At 30.4% G+C, this 12,275-nt stretch overlaps 7 protein-coding genes across 7 annotated transcripts; 5 read left to right on the top strand and 2 right to left on the bottom strand.

Moving 5' to 3' along the window:
- Positions 1-49: 49 nt before the first annotated feature.
- On the top strand, positions 50-637 carry BN7_4873 (uncharacterized protein; the record flags this gene model as incomplete). Its single annotated transcript, XM_011274573.1, has 1 exon — positions 50-637. The coding sequence occupies one exon, from the start codon at positions 50-52 to the stop codon at positions 635-637; it is 588 nt and encodes a 195-aa protein (XP_011272875.1).
- An 859-nt stretch (positions 638-1,496) lies between these two features.
- BN7_4872 (uncharacterized protein) lies at positions 1,497-2,756 on the top strand (the record flags this gene model as incomplete). Its single annotated transcript, XM_011274572.1, has 1 exon — positions 1,497-2,756. The coding sequence occupies one exon, from the start codon at positions 1,497-1,499 to the stop codon at positions 2,754-2,756; it is 1,260 nt and encodes a 419-aa protein (XP_011272874.1).
- Positions 2,757-3,038: 282 nt separating this feature from the next.
- Positions 3,039-3,824, top strand: BN7_4871 (uncharacterized protein; the record flags this gene model as incomplete). Its single annotated transcript, XM_011274571.1, has 1 exon — positions 3,039-3,824. The coding sequence occupies one exon, from the start codon at positions 3,039-3,041 to the stop codon at positions 3,822-3,824; it is 786 nt and encodes a 261-aa protein (XP_011272873.1).
- A 92-nt stretch (positions 3,825-3,916) lies between these two features.
- BN7_4870 (uncharacterized protein) lies at positions 3,917-5,503 on the bottom strand (the record flags this gene model as incomplete). Its single annotated transcript, XM_011274570.1, has 1 exon — positions 3,917-5,503. One exon carries the CDS (start codon positions 5,501-5,503, stop codon positions 3,917-3,919), a length of 1,587 nt encoding a protein of 528 aa, XP_011272872.1.
- An 854-nt stretch (positions 5,504-6,357) lies between these two features.
- PDB1 (pyruvate dehydrogenase (acetyl-transferring) subunit E1 beta) lies at positions 6,358-7,485 on the top strand (the record flags this gene model as incomplete). Its single annotated transcript, XM_011274569.1, has 1 exon — positions 6,358-7,485. The coding sequence occupies one exon, from the start codon at positions 6,358-6,360 to the stop codon at positions 7,483-7,485; it is 1,128 nt and encodes a 375-aa protein (XP_011272871.1).
- A 127-nt stretch (positions 7,486-7,612) lies between these two features.
- On the bottom strand, positions 7,613-9,193 carry PCS60 (Pcs60p; the record flags this gene model as incomplete). Its single annotated transcript, XM_011274568.1, has 1 exon — positions 7,613-9,193. The coding sequence occupies one exon, from the start codon at positions 9,191-9,193 to the stop codon at positions 7,613-7,615; it is 1,581 nt and encodes a 526-aa protein (XP_011272870.1).
- An 888-nt stretch (positions 9,194-10,081) lies between these two features.
- Positions 10,082-11,665, top strand: BN7_4867 (uncharacterized protein; the record flags this gene model as incomplete). Its single annotated transcript, XM_011274567.1, has 1 exon — positions 10,082-11,665. The coding sequence occupies one exon, from the start codon at positions 10,082-10,084 to the stop codon at positions 11,663-11,665; it is 1,584 nt and encodes a 527-aa protein (XP_011272869.1).
- Between the last annotated feature and the right edge of the window lie 610 nt (positions 11,666-12,275).

Below are 12,275 nucleotides of genomic sequence, written 5' to 3'. Positions count from 1 at the left end.
TGAATCAAAGAATAAACTTTTTGATCGTCTCGAAACTCAATCAGGTGAGATGTTGTACCATATGGATGGACAAGATGAATTCAATATCTCAGAAAGGCTAGAAATGAGAGGTTTTGGTCATTTCAGCTGGGGAGGAAACTCTAATATTTTTCCACAAACAGGATATCATTTTGAGTTAATGCCATTAATCAGATTAATCAAATTTATTAAGTCGAAGAAAAGATCAAAACTTGACCACATTAAATCTAAACAAGAACTTGATGATATGAATTTATTACTTACTGCAGAAGAAATCAAAGGATTAGGTGAAAATTCAGATCTTTTGTTTGCTAATCTTAATGTCGAACCATTTAAATCGAGACATTTTGATCTATACCGCAATCAGTCTTACAAAGCTCGTTGTGCTTTATTATCGGGTAGGAAATTTTGTCATGGAAAAGATATTATTGAAAATTTGATTAATTTTTTCACAAATATAAGTATATCAAACAAAAATTCATCAAATAGCTCAATAATGTTTTTAAGTATCAATAATAGAAAAATGAAAGAACTTCCTCTTTTCCGGTCTGACCCTGAAAAGCTAATGACAAAATTAAATATTGTGGTTTTGAAGAGTGCAAGTGAGAAGAATAATTAGAACCTTTCAATATATTTGTTTTCCTTGATAAGCTGAAATAAAGATCAATATATATTATTAATACTTTACGATTGCTTTCATGTAATAGACCCACCAGATATCTACTGTATATTTATATATTACCCCACAGTCTATTGTTCTTGGGTAGAAATTATAATATCTTTACACAGACCAGTAGCGCGAAGTTGAAGGTATTTTGAATACAAATTAATGAACTTCATTCTGTTTACTTCAAATCACTAAAACATCAAAACGCTGCTAAGTTTATTCTGATAATTTAACAATGATATCAAGTATGGTGACTCATTCGAACCAATTGGGTCTTCTGGTGCTCATCGATATTGACTTTTAAGAAGTATGATTATGTTATTTTTCTCAGGTGTTGAATCTTGACGCTTTTGGAATTGAGAATAATAAGCAATGAATTGCCATATACAAAAATCCAAATCCAAATCATATCTCTTGCTTTAAAAAGTCTATTGCTACAAAAAAACACTAAAATATATTGGATCTTTGCTGAAACAACTGAATAGTTATGATGCTTTCTTTCACATTTAGTTTTCCTACATGTTGGTCTGATTTATTTCGTCACATAAGGAGATATTTCATAAGTATAGCATGGAATAATAACTTGAATACAATTCTAAGCATATATTTCTATACCAGGAGATTCAGTCCATGGTATAATGTTTATTTCTGGAGATTGAAAAGTTATATTGGGTATCCATTAAGGTATTATTTTAATCATATACTTAAAAGATTTACTCCTTATATTACCGGTACATCAAGGAAACAGAATTATCTAATCTCACCTAGTAATATTGGAATACAATCTCCAATAAGTTATAGAGAAATATCCATGTATGAAAACTCATTGAAGATCATATTAGGAATCTCTAATGCTATTGACCATACCCCAAATCTTGGCTTAGTTGACCCACAATCAACACATCCATTTGATTTATTACCTTTAGAGATATGGTTAGAGGTACTTCAGTACGTTAATAAACCATTAAAGTTACTAGAGATTAATAAGAAATTTTTGGAAATTTTTGCACCAGAGTTGATACCTAGAAATATTCAAGGTGCCATGGTTTTCAGTTCACTTGAGAAAGTAAGGAAAACAGATTTATTTTTTTTAAAATATGGGCCTGATTGTTATAAAGAAGATCTCAATGGATATTTTTATTATATGAGAGAGAAATCATCAAATGAATATGAATATGAAATCATTGATTTTGATGTTTCTGACTGGTACCGTGCAATTTATTCTAGTATAGTTCCAGCTCATTATATCACTAAGACTTCATCATTTTTGAAACTCAAATTAAATGTCTTGGATAATGAAAAATCTATAATGAAAAGGTTTTATAAGGATTGCAATTTCAAGTTGGATATTGTATTTCTAGATGAAAAAGCTTCAAAAGATTTCATGGGATTGAAGTCATCTGTTGTTCAAAATTTGACTAGTAAAAAATCCAATAAGAAATTATTTAATCAGTTTAAAGTCACCACAGGAGAGATGCTATGTCATCATTATGAATTTGACGATTATCGTATAAGTCACAGAATGCCATATAGAGCTGCTATTGCAGAATATCGCCATCCATATGGGAATACTTTCCCAGAGATATCATATTACTATGAGCTTATGCCATTGTCCAGATTAGTTTATTTTGTGAAAGGGAGAAAAAGAGATTCTTTTGAATATTTGAAGTCAAGCAAAGAGCTTTATGATTTACACCCACTACTTGAAGAGGAAGAGATTAAAGGATTAGGTGAAATGTCTGATTTATCTCTATTTATAAGGGATGATCCAGCAGTTAGAAAAAGAGCTTCTAATTTTTATATGAATCACAACGTAAATGCTCATAGCACGCACGTCACAAGAAGGGAGTTTTGTAATAAGAATGATATTTTGAGAATGATTAACACTTTTGCTAAAGTTAGTATACTAAATCCAAATTCTTCAGAAAGTTCAATGGTGTTTTTTGGGGTCAACAAAAGAGAGCTCAAAAAAGTTCCTGCTGTATACAATAGTGAAAATTCAATGACTAAAATGGATATTGTGGTGTTGAATAGTGTGGGATTGAAAACATCAAAGGAGGAAGATATATAAAAATGAATATTCTCGTCCCTTTAATATATAAGATCTAGTATAGTTTTATGAATATAGTTCTATAAGTTTATGAAGTTGATTGTAAAAGTTTATTATAGTTTATAACAACATCCGAACACCACTGTTTTGATTTTGATCCGAGATTTAATTTCAAGTTGACACATTTTAATAGCAAATTAAAGAGGCAAACCAGTACGATAAACTTGAACATCATCAACTACTAGATCTTCATAAAAAAACACAGCATTTAAACTAGCATTTATTATTGATAGAAAACCAATCATGCCTCCACTTACCCAACCACAACCACAACAGACACAGCCCAATATAATAACAAAATTAAGTCAAGTCATATATCTTAAAGAAAAAGAATTCATTGCATTAAGTATTTATCCAATAACAATATTATTAGGTCAATTAATATATCATTCTCAAACAGAAATAACAACAAATTATTATACAAATAAACATAATTTCCTTAATGTTTTTTTTGTGAAGAAAGGTTGGTTTTGGACAGTTATTACAACATTATTTATTATAATTCAACATGGTAAATCTATAAAAAATTCATTAGTTAGACTTGGTATTCAAACTATTTGGTGGTGGTTTTTCACACAATGGTTCTTTGGGGTACCATTAATGGATAAAGTATTTGTTTGGACTGGTGGTGTTTGTGATTATGATTTTATTCAACATGGTGTTTTAGATGGGATGGGTAGTTCTATATGTAGACAAGTTAAAGGACATTGGAAAGGTGGTCATGATCCAAGTGGTCATGTTTTCCTGTTGGTATTGGGTTCATTAACTTTATGGTTTGAAATTTTAAGTATTGATTCATGGAAAGAAGTTCAAAGGTTTAGATTAGAATTTGTTAGAACTGAATCCTTGTTAGAAAAATTAAAACTTGTGGTTAATAATTCTGTTATACTTGGTGGTGTTTTACTTTGGTTATGGTGGTGGATGTTATTAACTACATCAATTCATTTCCATTCATTTCTTGAACAGATTTCAGGATTAATTTTCGGTTCATTAGGTGTTTTAGTTTATACTATTCCAAGAATGTTTTAAAACAAATGATCTACAAATGGTTATAAAACAATAACAATTATGAATGTAAATAGTCTATCTAGCATCTAAAAAATGTCTTTTTATCTTCTATTCTATTGAGGATCTTTAACTCTCCATGCACTTTTTGGTAAATTTTGTAAATAACCAACTTTTTTCTTTATCCAAGTTGAATATAAAATTAAACTCATCCCAATACAAATCCAATTAGTTATATAATAACCATCTTTTATAGTTTGACAATTTTCACCCAAGGAATCACATTCTTTAACAGTGAAAAAATCAATTAAATTTAATATAATAAATTTTGGCCATTGTCCACCTAAATTTGATATAGTATTTAATAAAGTCATATAAGTCCCACCAATTAACGGGTCTGAAATTTGTGTATGGAATGCACATATAGAAACAAATTGAATTGTAGACATAAATGAACCTAATAAATGATGTAATATAACTAAAATGAAATAACTTTTTGTAACTTGACCTGAAGATGGGAATAAATATATGACAACTTGAGCTAAAGCAGCTGCAGATAATCTACCAAGGTAAGCATATAACCATGGTGTAAGAGGATTTTTCCCTGTTGACCATTTAGCAACGTAATAACCAAATATTATTTCAAATGGGAAATCAATTAATACAGTTATAGCAAGATCTTCTCTTGCAAACCCCTTTTCAAGTAATTTTAAATTTGTTGCACTTTCATTAGTTAAAAATCCAATTTTGGAAATTAAATGTAAAATTATAAATGTTTTGATTGAAGGTAAACTTAATACTTGAAACATTGAATGATAAACTTCCCTAAGAGCATTTAAACCAGTTCCTTCATTTGTTAATCTATCTTTCCTTCTTGGATCTTCTTCAACTTTATAATAAACATAAATTGTAACCAAGATATATGCAACCCCCCAGAATTGTAAATATGAATTAACAGAAACTAAACCAAAATCTTGTGGTAATGATCTAAGGTATTTATTACAAAAACCTGATGAATTTAAAGCTAAAAACACAGTAAAACTCATGAAATAACCAGTATTTATCCCCACTGTTTGTGCAGTTGATGCATAACTTAAACCTTGTTCACTTAAGATAGTTAAAGCCCAACCATCAACTGCAATATCTTGAGTTGCACAAAGCATAACTAAAGTGAAAAAACCCATTGTAATTTTGGATAAATTTTCTTCGGGGTTTAAAATCAATTGATCCATTATTGTCCCCAAGTATATTAATACAATACCACTAAGGAATTGTACTGGAATGATCCAAGATTTTCTTCTACCCAAATTTCTCCAAAATAATGCATCAACAATAGGTGACCATATTAATTTTAATGAATAAGGATAAGAAGCTAATGAAAATAAAGCAACTTGAGAATAAGAAAGTTGAGATTTTAATAAAAATGGGATAGAACCAAATGCTAGTCCAACAGGTGTACCTTGTAATAAATATAATAATACTAAGATGAAGAATTGAGGACGATCTGATAATGGTAATTGAGGTGTTGAACTTTCAATTTTAACTAGATGAGGTTGTGGAGTTGATTGTTTTGATCTATTATGTAAAGGAAGAAGTTCTATATTTGTGGACTGTGCGATATCCTTGAATTCATTTTCATTAATACTCATGATGTGGATGACTCTTTCTAGAAATATGAACAAGACCAAGATCAATTGTTTCATACTAATGCTTCGAGAATGATAAAACACGTATAGCACCGCGAATTTAGATCTTTGATTCCTCTCGCTAATAGTTGCATATCGATGATCGATTACATAATATATGACATAATCAAGTATCGCTATGAGATACCAATATATTCTACCTCCATTCACGTGACATTAAATTCTGTCATTTTCAAACAGTGTCATTAAATTCAAAATATTTCAAAATTTCCATCAGTTGATTCACAGTTGATTTTAATTTTTTATTTCTCCCACGCAAAATAACAAAATTTAAATTTCTGATGGAAATCTGAATCCCACGATTTTAATCTGATAACGAGAATTAAACAAAGTGATAATTAGAACAATACAATTAACAATGGAAACATATACACAAACACATAATAAACGGACCAATTGAACAACAACAGAACTATCGTAGACACCATCTCAACCCACTAGTTAAACCACTTCAATCATAGTACAATCACCATTTAAAAATAAGATCATGGTTAAGTACCACTGGTCTCTTTCAACTGCCTGACATAAGCAGATTATCGGCCACCACGACTTTTTTTGCAGAAAAACACCACCTAAAAAAATGGTTTTTGGAAAAGGAAAATTTAGGAGATTTGTTTCTTCAAGTTGAATTTGATATTCATAGGTTTTTTAAATCTTTAGTGATCAAAAGCTTTATTCAGGTTATATTTCCCACTCCAATTGTGTGCAAATTTTGTCATTGTCTCATAGCGCTTACATTCTTTATTGGTGTTTGTTAATTTTAAATTGAGATTTCCTAATTATTGCTCCATTAAATATTCATATATCCAAAATAACCTAATAACACAATTATCATAAATATATATATCAAAATGAGTTCAAAATTCGCTCAAGTTGCTAAAACTGCTCAATTAGCTTCCACTTTAACTCAAAGACAAAATTTAGTTAATGCTGGTTTAAAATCTTCATTTGCAAATAATAGATTAAATTCAACAAAAGCTGCAACAACAACATTAACAGTTAGAGATGCAATTAATTCCGCTTTAGCTGAAGAATTAGATCGTGATGAACAAGTTTTCATCATGGGTGAAGAAGTTGCTCAATATAATGGTGCTTATAAAATCACTAGAGGTTTATTAGATAGATTTGGTGAAAAAAGAGTTGTTGATACTCCAATTACTGAAATGGGGTTCACAGGTTTAGCTGTTGGTGCTGCTTTAGCAGGTTTAAAACCAGTTGTTGAATTCATGACTTTTAATTTCGCTATGCAATCTATTGATCAAATTATTAATTCTGCTGCTAAAACTTATTATATGTCTGGTGGTATTCAACAATGTAATATTACATTTAGAGGTCCAAATGGTGCTGCTGCAGGTGTTGCTGCTCAACATTCTCAAGATTATGCCGCTTGGTATGGTTCTATTCCAGGTTTAAAAGTTGTTTCCCCATGGTCTGCTGAAGATCATAGAGGTTTAGTTAAAGCTGCTATTAGAGATCCAAATCCAACAGTTATTTTAGAAAATGAAATTATATATGGTGATTCATTTGAAGTTAGTGAAGAAGTTATGTCACCAGATTTTGTTTTACCAATTGGTAAAGCTAAAATTGAAAGAGAAGGTACTGATATTTCAATTGTTACTCATTCAAGAAATGTTGGTTATGCTTTAGATACTGCTAAAGTTTTAGAAGAACAATATGGTGTTCAAGCTGAAGTTATTAACTTAAGATCTATTAAACCATTAGATGTTCCAACCATTGTTGAATCTGTCAAGAAAACTAACCATTTAATCACTGTTGAAGCTGCCTTCCCAGCTTTTGGTGTTGGTTCAGAAATTGTTGCTCAAGTTGTTGAAAGTGAAGCTTTTGATTATTTAGATGCCCCAGCTGAAAGAGTTACTGGTGCTGAAGTTCCAACTCCTTATGCTAAAGAATTAGAAGATTTTGCTTTCCCAGATCCAGAAACTATCTTAAGAGCTGCTAGAAAAGTTTTATCATTATAAGTTTGAAGAAAAATAAGTAATAATTCATTACAATAAAAAGTTTACATATAGTATAAAAATCTGAAATGAAAAAGTAATATATATATTTATGTCATAGATAAAACCAAATTGTAGTAGTGGTAGTAAATTATAATTTTGATTTTGATGCAAAAACTTCAGCAATTTTACGTCTTTGAATCTTACCAGTTGCAGTCTTTACTAAAGAATCAGCAAAATAAAATTTACTTGGAATTTTAAAACTTGCAATCTTCTCACCAAGGAATTGTTTCAATTCATCAACTGATAATTGTTCACCTTTCTTTAAAACAATAGCTGCATTAACAACTTGTCCATATTTTTCATCAGGAACACCAAATGCAACAGCTTCATCAACTTTAGGATGACTTAATAAAACACCATCTAATTCAATTGGACTAATTTTTTCACCACCTCTATTAATCAATTCTTTAATACGACCTGTCAAGACAAGGAATTTTTCATCATCAAGATAACCTTGATCACCAGTTCTAAAATATCCTTTAGTAAAACTTTCAGCATTTGCTTTATCATTATTTGCATAACCTTTAGTAACATTTGTACCTTTAATACTAACTTCACCAATTTGTCCTTGTGGTAAAACATCACCTTGATCATTCAAAATAACAATTTCAACACCTTGACCTTGTCCTACAGTACCAGGTTTTCTTTTACCAGGTGGTAAATTATTTGAAGTCATTTGATGAGAAGCTTCAGTCATTGCATAAGCTTCTAAAACTGGTGCATTTAATTCTTTTTCTAATTTATGGAAAGTAGTTGGTGCTAATGCTGAAGAACATGATCTAATAAATCTAATTTTTGGTAATGGTGATGGTTTGGCAGTGTTTAATAAGATTAAATGAATTGTTGGAACTGCTGAATACCAAGTTGCACCATATTTAATAAAATCATTCCAAAATTTACCGGCACTGAATTTTGGTGGGATAATAACTGTACCTTGGGTATGTAATGTTGATAACAATGCACCGATTAATCCATGAACATGAAATAAAGGCATAACGATATATGATTTATCATCTGAAGTTAATTTATAAGTTTGAGCAATATTATGCATTGATCTTGATAAATTTGCTTGAGTTAATGGTACGGTTTTTGGACGACCTGTTGTACCTGAAGTATGTAAAATTAAAGCAACATCATCAGGTTTAGCAGTTCCTGGGAATAAAGGTTGATTATTATAATAAATTGGTGAATTAAGTGATGAATACAAAGGGGTTGATGAATTATGATTGAAAACTTCATATTCAACACGTCTTCTTGAATTTTCCCACCAAACTTCGATTAATAAGACATCATGATCTTTTGAACTTTGATAAATTGCACTTTGAGTATCTTTATGAGCACCTTTTGGTAAGATTACAGCTTTTGCATTTAAATCATTCAAATAAAAATCAAATTCATCCTTTTTATAATTTGGATTTAATGGAGCAGCAATACGTGAAGCATTTGTAATAGCTAAGAATGATGAAACTAATTCCAAATTATTAACTAATGAAATTGCAATTGAAGTTTGTGGTTTGGATAATTCATATAATGGAGAATTTGCATTAAAGAATAATGATTGTAAATGACCTGTAATATCACCCAATTCTTTATAAGTTAATTGAGGACCATCAGGGATGATGATTGATTTTTTTTGTGATATATGGATTGTATCAATAAATGTACTCATGGTTGAAATGTGTTATAACTATGATAGAGATAACTTCAATTTCAATAATGAATTAATGATATAGTTTAAATCAAAAGGATTAAAATCAGTTGATGATTTAAATATTGAAATTGCTAAACAGAAAATCTGGAGAGAGGGATTGAATCTCGGACCGACTTTGGAGGTTTTCCGAGCACAGACCGGACCGATACTGAAATATTAGATGCGCGAATTTTTGTAAAAAAGAAATTGAACTTGAAAATGTTTGAATACCAAATATCAGTTCTAGTATTAAGCTTTTGTACAATTTTGTCACTTTCAAACACAAACAGTTTTTTATTTTACCTCTTATATTCTCTATGCTGTGCATTGAATCTGGAATGATTCCTATGGGTATTATCATTGTTCGGTAACCGTACTCCTTGTTAATATTAACAGATCTGAATCACAATTAATTAATTGATGGGCGTATACAAGGAATAGATTGGTCCTAATAATTAATTTGGAGCTAAACAATACACTCCATTCAAGTTAACCAACTACTTGATGAGTTTTTGTCACATAACTCAATACACATTTTTACCAAATATTGACTCAACTGTAGTGATAGACACGGGCTCACTAACCTTTCCTGGTTGGGGTGACGTATACATATATAGAGTTTTCATGAGCGTTTTGATGAGATCTTTCAAATATTCCATCAATCTTAATATCTCATATTATTTTCATTCTAATGGAATACACTCAAGAGAACACTATAAAGAATGCCAATTCCCAGTTTTACTTTCAATTTTCTTTCCACCTTTTAATTGCTTATACACAATTAATTAATTGAACCCCTATAGTAACAAAACCCCCAATATTATAATTAATATTTTTACACAATCACCAATAATCAACAATTACAAAATGAGTACAGATAAAGTTACCAATAACGCAGATACAGAAGATCAATCTTTACTAGAGTTAAGAATCAACAAATTTGTCAAGGTGTTGCTCAAAGTTGTATCTGCTGAAAGAGTTGTCAAACTATTGAAGTACTATTGTCCTTTAGCAGTGGAATTTGAAGTACAACCAACACACGAAGAAATTGCTGATTTTTTGGAAGTTTATTATCTAATGGTATTCAAATGGCATTTCAATAAGAATGTTTCATGGAGAATTAAATCACTTGGGTTTGTCTTGAGATTCCATACTTTGAGAAGAGTTTCTAAATTTTGCAACATCATCTCAGGAAAAGCACGCAACTGTTTCAAGGTGTTGAAAAGAAGTTTCAAAAATTTGACAAAGAAAACTGAGCACTCACAAAAACAACTCATACTCAAAAACCTCTCAGATAAATCAAAAAACCCTGTTACTGGCTTTAAATCTGGGTTCCCTGTGGAAATTTGGATGCTACTTGTGGATTTCGGTCTTGATGCTGGCAATCTTGTTAGAGTTAACACTGAGTTGTTCAGTATTTTTGCACCACGACTCTATAAATCAATCCATATGGATATTGTTCTAAGTTCATTGAATCCTTTGAAATCTAAATATTCACATTATCTAAAGCATGGAGGTAACTATCCTCATCATGCTTCAGATCCATTTAAAATTTTTGAGAGTTACAAAGACTCAACAAAATATGATTATGAATTTTTAGATATTGTTCACAGAGGATGCAATGACAAAGTTGTGACTTCCATGGTTATTAATGATCAAAATGCACATGTTCGTGTTGAGACTAGAGTTATTAGAGAGTTCAAAAAAGTTCAACAATTCTTTGATAATGTGATCATGAATGAAAATTCAATCTTACGTAAATTCAATAAAGAACTTTCAAGTAATGTATTTGTTCTTGATGGGTTTACAAATTTAATTGAAGATTCCAACAAGCTAGGCATCGAATTACAGAAATTGTCACAAAATTCCAACTTGAACGTCATGAGATATGATAGTGATGTCTTGAATTCATTTGGGTATTCTTTTGAATATGAAGATTTCATTCGAGATGACAAGCCATTTGGACCAGGTGATCTTGAATTTATGGAAGAGATGGATGCGGAACAGACTGCAGCTAGTAAACTTCTACCAGAGTGTGGGTTTTATAAAGAATTGCTACACCTAGGTATTCAATTTGATGAAATGAAATCCAATTTTTCGAGTAGAAGAGAGCTTTCAAATTTAAATGACGTTGAATCAGTTAAGGAATTAGACCCTATCAAGAGTTGGAACCAAAGTTTACCAAGATTCTGGACAAAAGATGCAGTTTATCATAAAGGGCCAGAAAATATCGAGGTTGATAAACGTCTATTCTGCACAGAGGAAAATACTCTAAATTTCTTGATAAAGTTTATGGATCCATTCACCTTGAAAGACCATAATAGTGAAAGAAGTACATCATTATTGTTTTCAGCACAAGTGTGTGATGAAAGAGCTAATAATGATACGACACGTCATGGAATGATGAGCATTGTTCCTCAAAACATACTTATAAATAGATTCATGAATTAACTCAATGAGATGCCATACGTATGAAAAATCATTTGTATAATATCTAATTTAATTATAAGCTAATTTAACTATTGGTTTGATCATGAAGGTTCTGTAGTTCGATATTCATATATATATATAACTATATTCGATTTTAATACCCCCGTAAAGAACTTAAATATAGCTTAAATACTACTGATTGAATTATTACAATGATCACCAATATTTATTACTTGCATGTTGTGACTATAATATGAGGTATGATATTAAATATATGGGGAAATATATGGTTACACAATTAAGCAGCTTATTCACAGCTACCCATTAACGTAAGTATACTGGTCTCAAAGCTCACTTATTGTGCATATATATACAAAAAAAAACAACTAAGCCGTAATATTTGGAAACAAGCTCTCAGCTCATGATCAATCTGTGTTGCTTATTATTATTGTTGATAACCGATCTGTATTAATCAGTATAAGTACAATATATATAGGCCTGATGCCAACAGTTGGTTCTAGTGATCTAAAAATCTTCCATATATATATCCCTATATATATATGGTCACATTTCATTCTTTGTGACCATTATGTGATTCCAATATCGTTGAGGGCGTTATATATTATATTAT

Source organism: Wickerhamomyces ciferrii, contig 00187 (genome assembly GCF_000313485.1).
Source record: "Wickerhamomyces ciferrii WGS project CAIF00000000 data, strain NRRL Y-1031 F-60-10, contig 00187, whole genome shotgun sequence".
Lineage (NCBI taxonomy): Eukaryota > Fungi > Ascomycota > Saccharomycetes > Phaffomycetales > Wickerhamomycetaceae > Hansenula > Hansenula ciferrii.
Note: the sequence above shows the minus strand (reverse complement) of the source record. Positions and strands in the feature narration are given on the sequence as shown.